This window comes from Acyrthosiphon pisum, chromosome X (genome assembly GCF_005508785.2).
Source record: "Acyrthosiphon pisum isolate AL4f chromosome X, pea_aphid_22Mar2018_4r6ur, whole genome shotgun sequence".
Classification (NCBI taxonomy): Eukaryota; Metazoa; Arthropoda; class Insecta; order Hemiptera; family Aphididae; genus Acyrthosiphon; species Acyrthosiphon pisum.
In genome coordinates, this window is record NC_042493.1 from 30,094,239 (window position 1) to 30,110,484 (window position 16,246).

Here is a 16,246-nt window from a genome sequence, read left to right on the forward strand (position 1 = left end):
CGTGATTTCTAGTGTATATAGGTACTTACCTATACGAAACAAGACGTGTAAATGGGTACGGTCTTCAAACTAATTATTATTGATTTTTTTACGAGTCTAACATCATAATCTCTTTGAAATTGAAACAATTAGCATATTTTTTATAATAATATATATGGGATGTGTGAATAAAAAAATCATGTCGGGAAAAAACTCAGAATTCAGTGATGAAAGATGCCACCCATCGATGACACTTTTCATATTATATTATAATAACTATTGAACGGTGCGCCGTGGGTAAAAGGGAATATTAGGTCGAAAACACTATACTTACCTACTTTCGGGAAACGAAAAAAAACGTTTGAAACCTAAAAAAGTTAAAACATTATAGCAGTGTTGACAATTATTTTTTATAATTTTTAATTAGGTACATTTTTTATCATGGTCAGTCTAAATCCCCATGAAAATCCATTATGTTATTAAATATTCTTATACGGGCGAGCAAAATATAAAATGTAGATTGCATACCTACTGACAATAATATTGATCGAATGTAATATTTAGAAGAGAATAATAAATAAAATTAACATCGTAGGTACGTAATAATTATGAGCTTTTGTATCGTATTTATTTATATGTTTGAGTTAAATTTTGTTGATAAAAAAGTGTGTTTCCGAAAAAAATTGTATGAATTTGGAAATATTGTTAATTTTACTTAATTTTAATCGGGAGAAAATAAAACAATAATTCGATAAAAAAAATTATAATAATATTCTCACATGTTTCCGAGAATATTTTAATACTTCAGTAGGCTGTATAACTGCCACGGAATACTTTTTGTTGTTTTTTCCGCCATTTATTAGGTTTCTATATAAATATATATGTAATATGGACAGTAAAATATCGCCTGACGTGTGAGCCGCTGCAATTGTTCGATCAACCGTCAAAATGTTAAGTCAGCGTTTCGCACGCCGAATGAACGAGATCGAGTGGTTTTTTTGAGATAAAAAAACCCCCAAGGCACGTTAATAACATTAGAATGTGTTAAGTCAGATAAATTTGTTTATGATAATAATTTAAACCCAATAACGGAAAACTCATACCGAGGCGGATGTGTGCATAATATTTTATTAGTTCCGGTGAAAATAATATACCTATGCGATATCAACTATAATATTGACAACGCCTACGTACATTTTTTTTTTACTTAACTTTCAGTATAAAACTATTAAACTCAACAGTTAAAATAATTAGATAAATCTAAATATAGCTAGTCAATGTTACATAAGAGTTCCAATTGGATGTATTACATGACTGAAATAACGATGATGACAACATTTTATAACGAGCTGGTTCGTAAATGAGGTAAGGTTGCAATAGTTATTACGAACAAATATAGAGAATTTGTTGTGAGTTTATTTAATTGAATGGTGAATAAAGGTTCAATTCAGTTTTAAATTCGTTCAGAAATCTGGATATTGGTTAAACGGCTGGTATGATGGGGACTCTTGTAGCGTTTGAAGTTGAAGTTCTATACCTTGTTCGGTTTTTTTACTTAAATATAACAACACTCTTGTATCGAATGTAAAGTTATAAGAAGCTAAAACCTCTTTTGATTTATTATATTATATTAGTATTATATTAGGTAGTGTTATTAATTAGTATAGGTATATTAATATAGTAATATGTTTTACAATTATTATTGTCTACGGTGACGGTAAAAATGGTATTCCACCCTCTTGGTTAGGTTTATCGAATAACGTTAGTTAGATTAAGAGTAAAACTTCTGTAGTATCATAATAGTACACTACGGTTCCGCTGTCACTATACTATATTAATTAAGTAATAATTAGGTACCGTTTTTGGGTAGCTTATAAGCGTAATAAATAAATATTGAAATAAATCGCTTTATTATACGAACCTATACATACTACATAATAGTATATACTATAGAATATTATGTTTACAAACATTTAGCCCAGGCTCGTTTATTTAATGCATATCGAATATCTCTCTCATTGGCACGTTGTGAAAATAATTTTTATACTGAGCTATAACTTAGTTACGTGTGATTGTGTTACAAAATTGTGAAAACGACTATTATAGTCACAACTTCAAAGCGATCGTATCTATGATCAATGATTCGAATTACAACAATAGTAGAAATACGATTCAACCCGAATTCTCGGTAAATATTTTAGTTTTATAGGACGGGAATAAAAAAAGAAATTACAATTCATAAATTATTGCGTAAAATAAAATTTTTATCTGAGTGAACTAGACTATCTGAACAAACGAAATACAGACGATAATATAATATTATATAGGTACAATATTCAAAGAGTTCAGGATTTCAAAAAAACTTTTTTCTTTGTTCTAACTTTCTGAGAATTCAGTTTTCTAATAATTTTGTAAAGCTGGGGACTTGTACGTTTTTTGTACAAAAATAGTATACGGTCATCCGCTGCAATATTACGATTCTATAACATATTATATGGTACCTACTGAAATATATTGTACTGATAGATATATGAAACCGGTAGAGTTAGGAGGTTACATAGAAAAAATTCAGTATAATTTTATAATATTATTGCTGCCACGAGGATCGTACAAAGATGATATTACTATGAGGAATAATCTGCAAAGTGTGGCGCAAGTTAATGAAAAAAAATAATACGATTGAGTCAAGTTTAGCCATCATTAAGAATAACGTCAAGTTATGAGTTAATAGCAAACAAACTTAAACATAATATAATATTTAGCTCTGAAAGTTTAAAGTTATAATAATATGGATATAAATACTCGACGAGTTAATAAATATGTTAATTATTTTTTTTAAATGGCATCTGGGTAGATCCTAGAAGGGTCATACATAATATAGTGGTTGTATAACTTTTAATAATTTCAAAATAAAAACTAAACATTTTGTTAAAAATGCATCCTAAATATTATTTATCTTATCGCACACTAGCCGTATATGCAATTAAACGTTTGTGTCAACTAAATTATTAAATAAAGGAATGTTTGTTTATTTTGGTTCAGAATCATTGTGTACACTGTGCAATTAAAATTAATATAATTAAATACTAATAAATACAATTAGAGCAGTTTACTGTAATAGATATTGTGTCTAAACATGATTTTAACTTGCAGACGTATTATATTTCAAATTAATTTTAAAAAGCTAAATTGTTATAGACTCATAATGGATGCTTAAACTATATCTAGTTAAGCTAAAAAGTTAAAGATAAATTAGCTTTTTAACCTTTTAACCTTACATTTAATTTTTAACTTTATTAATGCCCACATTTGACACTACCTAATGCGTACATAATAATATAATATATAGGTAATATACTACTTATTGCCTATAGCTGCTAAGTGCACTAATAATATGAACATAATCTTCAGACAATACATACGATCATTATACGATATATCATTCATATAACCATCCCAATAATAAAGGTCATATTATAAATAAAATGATAGGTTAAACAATATACTCGTCGCCATATTTCGTCGAATACGACATTATTGTTTTTGTACACACATATTATTATTTTTTATTTAAAACATATTTCCCAAAGTGGTGTGTGTGTGCATGGCGAGCTTCGATTTCAAAACACGTACGCTATTCGATGGAAGTTCGCTTAAATATGGACCTGTATAATATTATTTTACGTCATTATCATGAACATCACGATTTCGCGACATAATAATTAATAATAATATAATATATTGCACTTTTGTGTATACACCGTCGGTGTTGCTCTCGGTGCGGTCGAGGTGCGATCATTAGCTCCAATGAAAATGTATAAGCCGATATAGAGAATTTAGCGGAATTATGGGTATTATTCTAGAGCTTTTCACTATTTCACTCGTGCTTTTCCGTCTTATTTCCTACTTTTGAAATCTATAATTTTATCTTTAGCCGTGTGGTATGCACCTTTGTGGGATAATAATATAATTGGGGCCGGATTTAGAGGGTGCCGGGTCCCCACAAGATTCAATTAATATGAGGCCCCCCAAAATAATTACCGTTCGCAGTATGAACCCTAAATCCAGCCCTGAATATAATATGTCATTATAGTTAGGCATGGCCTACCTACTTATCCATAACGAATCATAATTATTTTTATTATACACAGAGGCCCAAATGTGCATTTCCGATGCATCTGAAATCCGAATTGTATATGCGTCAAAAAATTGATATATGCAATTATTCACAGATAACAATAAAACATACCACACAATCATTATTTCTGCAGTATACCATAATAATAATATGCGGGAAGATCGATTATTTTCATCAGTTCGAATCATCGGTTTGAACTATACAATCTATGATTTTTAAGCACAACCATTGTATTTACCTGTGAATTATATAAACATATTGTACACTACCCACGCTATAATAATATTGTGCTCGTTTATTAGTATATTTTTCTTATTTTTTCGGCTTTTATATTCGAAAATCGGAATAATACCACACGCTCACACTGCAGCGACGCCGATATAAGCACATGTGAGTATAATATTATATAATATGGTATCGATCGAAGCTGCAGTGTTTTCGAAAATGAAATGTGTGAGCGCGCTGTGTATAGTTCTGTCTAGATAACAATATCGTTTAGAATCCCCGGCAAAAGTATATTATACGCCAGCTTGTTATTTTTTACGACTTTCGTCGGCTACTGGATTCGATGCATTTTAAATGATGTTTCCACCGCCGAACCAACGAATATTGTCTGAAAACGTAAAATCGAAAACGTTCCCGAAAATATAATTTTTCGTTTCCGTACATTATAATATCATTTACGAAAATCCAAAAATAAGTTACAGCATTCGATCGTTGTCGCATGATAAACCGAGCAGGAAAAAATAACAACAGGAAATTGGAATGTCAATCGTTCAGCGTTATATTATATTATAAGATGACATTATAATATCGGGTTGATCTGACCATAACGTACGTCGAAACACTGAGGCCGGTATACTCCAGAATAGCAAATAAGGGTGCCCAACCCCTCGTTTTCTCAATGACCCAACCTATAGAAACTATCATTTTTGGATTTTTAAATATTCTCAAAAACCATATTTTCCAATTCTTGAGATTTTTCGTACTATACTTAAGGAGTGGGGTGATACAAATTTCTATTTTTCAAATGAGAACCTCTTTTTTTATACTTTGAATAATTTAGTATAGGTGCCTAGTCAAAATTTTTGAAAATGTTGATGTATGCCTCTACCTAATTCAAAATTCGTAAGAGTAGTTTCTTAGTTATTTAAATGTATGAATAGGTAATAATCCTTAAAAATGGTTTTAAAAAATTTTTAAATATATGTAATATTAAATCTTTATTATAACTTTTATAAGTTTTAAAAATTATTAATGTTGATTAGTTTAATATCAATCACTACAATTATGAAATCACGTTAGCCCCCCCTTCAAAAAAAAAACCTATCTTTATTCTTTAGATAGTTACACAGAGTTAAATATATAAAAAAAAATGACTCGTTAGAATTTTAATTTTGATACTCAACATTTCCAGAAAAAATATCCACTAAATAATTTAAAGTAGAAAATGGTTGTTAAATCTTAAAGTTTTCTTCAACTCTATAGGACACTCAACTTTCGTGAAAAATATGAAACATTTTAAAATATGGTCTTCAAGAATATTTAAAAAGTTCAAAAATTAGATCTTTAATAACAACTGCAGTGGAAAAATCGGGGTGGAGCATGATTTATGGATCACTCTGTATATCGCCAGTGTAGAATATATTATTATATTGCAATGTGGACGGCATATTTATACATTTTGACTACAAATGAAACAAGAGAAAAAAACATCTAAATAGGTTTTTTTTCACGTCCCAATTAGATACCTACCTATATTATACGAAATATACTATAAACTACCAATATACCATATTATACGAAAGAATCTCGCCGACGATAAATGTCACGTTCAGTGCCGAAATAATAAACGTGCTAAACACCGTGTCGAACTTAAACACACTGATACATTAGCTATTGTATTATTATTATTATTACTATTACCTATTTATTATCTTTTCTTCATTTTGATATCATTGCCGTTCGCGGTTTGAACGGCATCCGCCGCGGGTAATAACGGAAGTCTTCTATCAAAAACAACAAAAAAATCTTAAAAATTCAAGCGATTCACATAGCTCTCGACACAAACACTGAAGCACACAATCGCTTTTGATATTATTGATCATTACAGTTTTTGAAAGATGATTTAGCTGCCACAGGACATAGGTACCTACCGAATTCCGTGTATATGCTCTATCTTATATTCTAAAGACTTGATTTTCAATTGGGTTTGATTGGGCTTCACCCTCGGAGGGCTAGGATTCAGGCCTTTGTCGTTTGAAAAATGTAATATCAAATAATATCATAATATAAATATTTATGAACGTCTCATCGTTTTCCCTACGCAGTTGTTACCTACCTACCTGATATATAGTAATATATACATATTATATAGGTAAATTCAATATTTCATGATTTCGATAAAGCATGAAGTCGAATTATAATAAATTATATGTGAGATAACTATTATACCTATGAGCTGGGTAAGTTGATCCTGGATTCGAACGTACCCGTTTAAGGCGGTCACTGGACACAAGATGCTAATTAGGACGTAATGTATGTAATGGATAAGATGAAGCGTGTAATATTTATTAATAATATTAATAAAACTATGCAAGAACATCATCGCGAGTTCAATATTTTTTTCCCGCGACAAATTTAAATATAAATATATATATTTGCGGTGGCGGCATTAAAAAAAATAATTTGTCATGGTTCGGATGAGATAAGTCGCGGCGGTTACCGCGGGAACCAGAGGGGAGTATCAGGGTATAAAAACGGACATACGGGTATACGTTTTTTTATTTCTTCTCCTTTTTGCAGTGGGTATCACATATTTTGACACACTTAAAACGTTACAGTTATGTCGGCAGCCGCCTCCGATCTAACCTTGATAAATTAATTCGTTAACCGCGCGTGTTAAGTGCGTTTCTTACGGCCCGAGAGTACGTGAGCCGCGCAGTTTCCATTTTTATTTTTTGTTTAACGTTTCTTGTTTGTTGTTTTTTTTTCACCGCACGTCATAAAAATATAATTCAATCATCATCGTCGTCATCATATCTGTCGAAAACGTGTATAATATCGTTTTTTCCACTTACTTATTAATAAATCGTAACACGATATTACTATTAAGTATAATATATCATAATATATATAGAACGCACTTATAACATTTATCTTAATATGTACTATAATAAATCGATCGATTATTCTTGGGAGGCCTAGATAAAGTGTTGCAGGCCATCACGTACTCGATGTATTGTGCAGTTATTATTACCTGTCATTATTACAATATATTAAGGCCCCCGCAAACGCATCATTTTAAAGAGGACTCAACACGCCCGATTTGTAGGGCGTTCGACATAGGTAATTTAATGAAGCTTTGTGAAAAATGGAAAAAAAATAATTTAAATAATATATATTCGAACACTAGTTCAAAATCATTTGAAAGTGGAGACAATCAATCGAAAGTAAAGCCTTTCCCGGATTCCCATGGGAGTGCAGGACAAAATGAAATGTATATTTGATAACATAATATTTGTTTTGAGATATGATTGATATCTGATTTGCCTAAACGTCCAATGTTCAATCTATTTTCCACTGTTTGTTTTTTTAACTTTCCTAAATGTACCTCCAACATAATGTTCGTAAAAATAGTGTAGTAGTGTACTAACCTAGACAATTTTTCTGGGAACTTTATTTCCAGGGACTTTCTTTACTATATCTAAAAACCAAGATAATTTGACATTTTGTTATAAATACTTAACCATTTAAGTTAGGTAAGAACCTATATTAAAATGTACCTATTAAAAATATCTTTTTTTCTCACAATTGTTGACTAATATCTATATCACCTTCCCCCCTCGTTTCAGTGACGCACTGAGCAAGTATGTGCACAATGTGTCTTTAAGGTCTGATGAAAGACCGCCTCTACCCCTATCACACCTCTGCCACTTAACGGAAATAAAAAACTTACAAGTGGGTCCCACATCAGTAGGTACCACCTCCTACCATTTCGTTGGTATTGTTACTGGTATTACGAAAATTTCAGTAAATTGGTTTTGCGTTGGAAAGAACTGAGAAGGATACAGCTGTTTGTAGATAAGAAACAACACTCTCACCATAAATAGAGGAAAACTTCGTTTGTTAATATCATTTTTGCGGAAAAAGTTTTTGGCGTTTGTAAAGAATAAAGATAACGGATCCTATAGATGATATAAATACCAATTCGTATGACGTTTATATTAATAACATTTCTGTAAAAATATACAGCGGTGGGTGGAAAGTTGATCGTACTTCACCGCGGTGTCTATAACATACAAGGGTTGGTTAACCGTATATATCTATATAATATTATTATCTACCTTCGCCGCGAGACGTTCCTGAACGACCGTACACCCATCGTATAAGACATGATTTTATTTGCTCCAATTCAATATAAAATATATAACACGGATTCGAAAATGAGACCGTTCGAACGACGGACAGGCACGCACACAGTCACTCGTGAAGTATATTTTACACGGAGCGACGCGCTCTATTATTATTATAAAATATTGTTTAATGACGGTAAATTATGCCATTAGCCGATTGTCGTGTACAGAGAGTACATTATTATTATACCATAGGCGTCCGCAGTAATCGTTTGGGTGTTTAGACGACCGAGCTGTCCGAGAAATCCTAAGGGTAATTTCGAGCGACGTTAATGAAACATGTCCGGATTCCGCGGCGGTGGTCATCTTCCCACAGCCGCATATCTATGGGCGTACAACACGACATACATTATATTACAATATTATACGCCACCGCCGAGTACGGGTGTATATTACCTAACCCGGTTTCCGGTATAACGGTGACGCGTACATTTATTATACACATTAATTGTAATCTGTGGCAATAACAATAATACTTAATAATTGTATAATAGTCGTTAAGACCATCATCTGCGCCGCGTGTTTCGCTGGCACCACCTAAGCTCCAACGATATACCTACGCGATTGCACCTGCACCTGCACAATTCCACACCCCGCGCAGTACTGTGAATAATTAATTAACGTGTTTGCGTGTGGTTTCTTTTTTTGTTTGTGTTACCTATGCCTATACTCTGTAGAGGGGATTGAGCTCGATAAAAATGTGTTTCACGTGAATAGTTATAGTAATAATATAATATAAAATTCTGTTCTAAATAAACCGTATGGAATATAAAATATCATAGTGCTGTGCAATGGCTGCAAGATTGACAAAAATAATAAAATTTTACTAAATTTTGTATTTTTTTTATTATTATTTAAATATTATATGTTATAGGTTATTATTAAAACGTATAGATAAATGTTGCACTTTTTATCTTAAATGTCATTGATTATTATTATGAGTGCATCAAACTTACATTATGACTTACTACCATATACTTACTTACCTACTTGCTTAATTAATCCGAAAACTTTTTTCATCGTTTCACAGGTGTTGTTCGTCGGAGACAGTTACGTGCCAGTCACCACTCAGCTCCGGTCCAGACCCATATCGCCGGCCGACTCGACCGTGCTCGACTGGAGACTGCAAACCGTGGAGAGTTGGGACGGACGGCGGCACGGCAACAACAAGACGAGAGTGCAACGTACGTATTTCATTTTCCTCTTATGCGATAAAATTACCTATAAACTATACCTTATAGTATATGATGTGTACAATCATCGCAATATGTAGACTTACAAAACGGTCTTGCTGCACCCCTAGATTTTAGTTTTAAGTCCGATCGCAGGACATACCTAACTACTGACTGCACCGCAGTAGGCTTATTACTTTTTTATTTAAATTATAACTATTATAATGTATGAATTCCGTTATTAAATTACCTAAAAATATTTGTGTATCACAAATTGGTACACATTTTTAAAAAGCAATTAACAAGCATTCATTGCATTTACATGAACATTTTAGTTTGAGAATAAAATACTTACAAGCATTGTTACTATAACTACCTATATGGCTATATCGTAGTATCCGTTGATAAAAATGCAAATTACGTAGTTATATCTAACTTTTTAATGGTGAAAATTATAAATCAAATTCTCAATTACGCGGCGCAAATTATAAGCGTAATACACAACGTTTTGGTTCAAAAAAACAACTCTCGTAGCTAAACCCATTTTGGATATCAACGGTTGGACATTAATTAAATAATATATAATAATATAGTCCAACCCTGCAATTCATCATTCCCGCGAGAAAATCACAATATAATCAATTCTAATGTCCGTATGCATGAAATAAATATTTCTACGAAACCATTATAACTTTTAAACAAATGGATTTTAAATTATTTTGTTTTGCGTTATATTTTGTTCAATGAAATTCTATAAATTACAATTTGCCATATTCTTCGTTTAATGATATTCTATAAATTACGTTTTGCGTTATGTTTTGTTTAAAGATATTTATTTATTTTATTTCATATATATGAAATAAAACTGTAATTACTCGTGTGGGGCCCAAATATATAATATTAATTTTGTTAATGGTTATGTTTTGTTTTGCGGCATTTAATTATTTTTGATTATCATGTTTGGTTATATTTACGTTTACAAATTTCAATCATTTTTTTTTTGTCAAATATAACGTTATTTAATGTTTGCAAGCCCTTATAACGTACCCATCCTGCTCAAAACAGGTTAACCACGCGTATTGACCAAAATAAATGTAGGTAGGTATACCATATCCGCGGTACACGAGACGACCGGACGTCCGCTCGTGACATAACCAGCGCCGTGCAGCTTTTGTTACAGCCACTGGAGCAGTTGCGAAACGGCTTGCGATTAGGATTTATCCCAATTAGCACATAACGCGGACCAAAGCCACTTCACGACCATAATATTAATATCTGTTTTCGTTTGAGCTCTGTTGCGATTACTATCATTATTATTATTCATCATATTGTATTACGTCTTGCAGTATATAGGCAAACCTCGGCACGGGTTTTGTTTCTTCCCGCTTTCCGTGTTATTATGATAGTATTATAATATTATTATGATATTATAAAGAGGCCATCGCGATAAACGCGCGTAACATTGAAGCTGACGTCCGTTCCTTAGACTTTATGGCCACTGAACCGGCTCAGATAATAATATTATTAATTATTATCATTATATTATAAATAGTTAATAAATATTATTATCGCCGGTGCCGCAGCTGTTGCTGACGCATAATCTCAATAACAGAATGATATAATCACGATAGGTACTCCGAACTTTCACTTGTTTTCAAACGAGGCGTTAATTATATTATTATTATTATTATTTATTGTTGTTATACGAAGTGATGGCCACGCAACGCATATATTCTGTTCATCTTCATATTTCTTCTACAGAAAAAAAATAAACATTGTTGGAGGACACACTTATAAGTACCATATGACCCATATGATACAAAGGGATCGATTGAGCGGGGTGGAAAATATTTTAGGTCGATAACATTTTCTAAAAAGGGTCTTGAGTAGGTAGTGCGTTTCTATATTATTATTTTCGTACATAAAAATAATTAGAAAACACCTGTAGGTTCTTAAAAAATGTTATAATAAGCTACAACTATAATGAAGTAAGCAATTCATAACCGTATGATTATTATTCCTTGTTAATTTTCTTGGAATGAAAAATAAAATAAGGCTTATATTTATAAGTTTTTATATTTTGAAAACATTAGTATCCTTTGAAATTATTTAAATCAGCCCAACAAGTGTTGAAGGGTAAGCACACCCCATAAACACCGATCCTATAACATATAACATAATTATACCTATAACATTATACCTGTATGGCGTATGCTATAAAGAATACTACTATGCGCGATTAAGTCAAATATTTTTGAACGTAATTTATTCTCGTGAGAAATAATTTTTAAAATATGTAAGTATTTATGTATTAATTTATAAATCTTTTAATTACAATTAAATTATATATTCCATAGCAGTTATGCTGTAATGCAGTATAATAATAAGTTGTATAATTCATAAAATTAATTTAATAGGTATTGGTATCTATATAATGTTATTCAACACAGTTTTGCGAAATAAAAAATGTATTTTATAAAAAGCTCTTGCTGTCCCTCTCCCTTTCCCCAACTGTTTTGGAAATAATAGTACCTACCTATATAGAACACTGAACAACCAGCTCGCAAAATATAAAAAAAATATATTAGAAGAGCTCCATCAGCTCCGTCAACACCAATTCGAACACTAATAGTATTAATACGAACGCGTCATAATGTCTCTGATGATAGCGTGCAGTGCATATTGTGTATTGTGTGTGTGTCGTTTTCCGTGTACGGTGATTATAATATTATTATGTTATGAGTGATTAGTATGGTATAACTATATGATGTACGTACACGCATTATGCGGCCATTCAATTTTCCCGAATATAACAATAAATTATATTATTGTGCTGTGGAGGTCGAACCGTAAAATTCGTCGTGTCGGCACGCTTAAACGCTTTGGCGGTTTTAAATATTTTCGTCATCCGAACCAGACACCGCTCCGCCCGACAATTTGCCAAAAGGAAACAAAAGAACCCCATACGGGCCGACTACCGCATTAGACGATCATTATACAACGACGTTGACGACTTAATGCCCGAGTCACGTGCATTAAAAAATAACAACAGCAATATAATAATATGATTAAAAAAAAGAACCGACTTTTTGCCCGCCACAATCGTACACGCGGTAGATGATAATAGGCTTATTGTAAGCACGCGTTTAACTGTGATGTCGTACGCGAGTCGCGATTCCGCAGGAACGGACAACAATTTTAAAAGAGTAGAAGATTCGTGTTTATATTGTATTACATTATGTGCAGATGAAAAAAAAAAGCGTTCTTGTACTCGTCATTTAGCCAATTCCGGGATTCTTTCCACGACCAGATCTATACAGGGGAATATTTTTATGGTTTTATCATGAAGTTTAGAATTTGTATTTTTGTTTTTATTTTTTTGATGACAAATTTCCTAATATTGTCTTGCATTCGTCCATAATATGATCAGTATAATATTAACCTACCAATCAATTATCGCAGATAAATTTTATTAGCATTTGTTCTTATAAATTGTAATTGAAAATGTTATTTCAAACTGCCTTATATAGGTACTGGTATCTCCCGAGATATTGCATGCTAGTGTAGGTTCGATATTATATAATAACCTCATGTTTAAGCACATACCTATAGTTATAGCAAGGATGTTTATGCCTTTCCATAATTTTCTGGTGATAGTTTTCGTACGATGCTTAGTAAGTAAGTACAAAATATAATTCACAACGTCTGTGATCAAACGATATTTTGGGTTTGAAGGAAATGTTTTTGATTTTAGTGCATATACTTTTGAATGCTTATCAAAAACCAAGCACTTTGCACTTCGGTAAATATTTTTCGTAAATCAAAGTCATCAGTTATTTAATTAAACTGTGAATTTGTCATAAATAAAATAATATTATAGAGAATCATTTTTATCATAATGGTCAGTGGGTATAATTTAGATTACAACATAGTGCAATACAAAGTTTATCGAATCATTTATTACTTCTATTTTTGATTAATATTACGGATTATAGTACGTGGCATTGGTACATTAATTATTTGTTTATGCATAATAAGTGCATGTTTCACGATTTTTTAGTGCATTAAAGTCCTTGCTCTATACATTATAATATTAATTATTTTACCAAGGACAAGCCTCGCTGTGTTGTCCCTATATTATGTTCTTTGCGTAGCAGGGTTTGGTTAATAAAAGTACACCATAATTTATGAACTTGCCAACATTCATAAGTGGTAAGCCATTAACTATATTACAATATAATAGATGGAGACGGTTTTTAAAATTGACAACATTAACATCCACTACCATAATATACAATGGGTGGTCTACTTGGGTGGAGGTGAAGAGGCCACCGACCCTTGAGTCATGCATATTATTCTGTGCACATACGACACATTGACAATACACACGTAAATACTACAATACTATGTATATTATAATATATGATAAACGTGCAGATGATGTGAAATTAATAACGATAATGGTGACTGCACCACTATTATTATTATTATTTTTATAATGCATAATATTATGTTGTAATATAATATTATTGCAGTATTGTATTAATATAATACAAAGACGCATCGACAACGACGGTGACGATAATAATATTATGTGGCCGAGATGAATATATTATTTAATTTTCGTGTAAAATTTTCACGGGTCCGTGTTTAAATATTTGTGAACTGATTTAAAAATCTTCGCGGCGGAGGTGGCATAGTCGGCGTATACCTATATAGACGTATAGAAATAATAAATATACACACACACACACCACCCGAGTTGGAGGGGACGTGGCGGGCAAACCGTGAAATTCGTACTCGTTATTAAATAGCCCTATTGAAAGAAATTAATGGACCATAAAGTATTATTTTTAAGTCTCCCACGGGGTCCACAACCGCAAATTATTCGTCGTCGTCGTCGTCGTCCTGTATACTCGCGTAATAATAGGCAGAGGTACCTACTGTACAAGACACTTGTGTTTTGTACCAGTATAGGACTATTATGATAATATTATACTATTATTATAGACGTATGGACATGTGTATCCGAATCGACGCGAATATCGGACGATTTTACGTCTAAAGCGGCATCGGAAAATTTGCATAAAGATTCGCACGACAGTAAAATTATATTGATATACCTAACTAGCTCGTTTTGAATTTGATCACAAGTCAGAATACCGAAATTGTACAGGAACCTCGGTCGTAGAAACATGTTAACGCATATTGCCTATATACTACTCCTGGTGCAATTTAGAACAAATAAATCTCTCATTGTAAAATCGAAAAAAGATAATATTTTGAAGAATATGACTTATTATATCCATTTTTGAATACCTATATATTTTAGTATTTACTTTAAAATTTCAGGTGTTCAGAAATATATTTTTATTTTTTTGGTATGTGCCGTTTTGTAAATAAAAAAAAAACAGAATAATATGTTATTTTGTAGATCAGTGTTTCCCAAACTGAGGAGAAACTTTATAGGTGGGATGCAAGATTTAAGACATACAATAAATGCAATCACCTGCAACCGGTAAAACAATATTGAAATTGAATTTAAAATTACAACAAATAATAAGATACCTATAATAAGACATTTAGAGATTTAAAAAAAGCTTGGGAAACGCTGACCTAGAGAGAATTGTCTGTACCTAGTCATTTATATATTTCTCTGTTCTCCGTTTGTGGGTTTTTACATTGAAATTCGTGGTTGAAAGCTTACAACATCCTGTTAAATTGTACTAACAGCTGATCGTTTACGCTGTTCACAAGGTAGTTTAGCTTAATTACGTCTGTGTGGGTTTTTAAATTCGATTTTCGAAAAACTCACAGACAGACGTGCGGTTGGTTCGATTGTTACACGGGGTTCTCGATTACTACTTAACTGTAACGGGAGATGATATGAAACGATGCTGTTATACAGCTTAAACAGCTGGAGATCCGTTAGGAGTTGACATTTTATTTCGCCGAAAAAAATCAATAATCTATGTATATCAATAACAAGTGGGAACAGCTTGATCGGCGATGACGATGATAACCGATTGGTAATTTTCTAGCAATTTAATGTAGTTGTGCATCGAAGAACGCTATCATCGGAACTACTTCATAATAGCACACTATAATATTATATGATTATTACATAATATTTACGGTCTGGTTTTTTTCGTCATCGTTTTGTTTCGTCCGAAAGCCCGCTGATAAGACAGGCAGTTGAGATGACGGATTTAATTTGCGCGAAAATGTGCCACGGATATCCTTAAAACCTTCGCAGCTTCAAAATTAAAAATCGAGATAATAAAAACGGAGGGTCTGCTCGTAAAAAAAAAAACACTAAAATAACAGTTGTAAACATCGGTGTCGTTGAAACTATAACAATATCATGATAGTGCTAGGTACATTTAAATAACATGTTATTACCACCCGTTACCGTTATGGTATATTATTATTACTTGTGGTATACCTATTGTGCATTCTACGACGATGACGAAAGTAGAAAAACGCTATACACATATTATAGGCAATTTCTCGAAAAAAAATTTATAAAAAATAAGACGTAT

General features: G+C 32.1%; 1 protein-coding gene across 1 annotated transcript in view; it reads left to right on the forward strand.

Annotated features, from left to right (window-relative positions):
* The window catches only part of LOC100162699, an 80,008-nt gene that overhangs the window by 52,862 nt on the left and 10,900 nt on the right, over positions 1-16,246 (forward strand). The window contains exon 4 of the mRNA XM_001946511.5: positions 9,563-9,716. Within this exon, the coding sequence (XP_001946546.2) occupies positions 9,563-9,716 (154 nt within the window). The remainder of the gene's footprint in view (positions 1-9,562; positions 9,717-16,246) is intronic.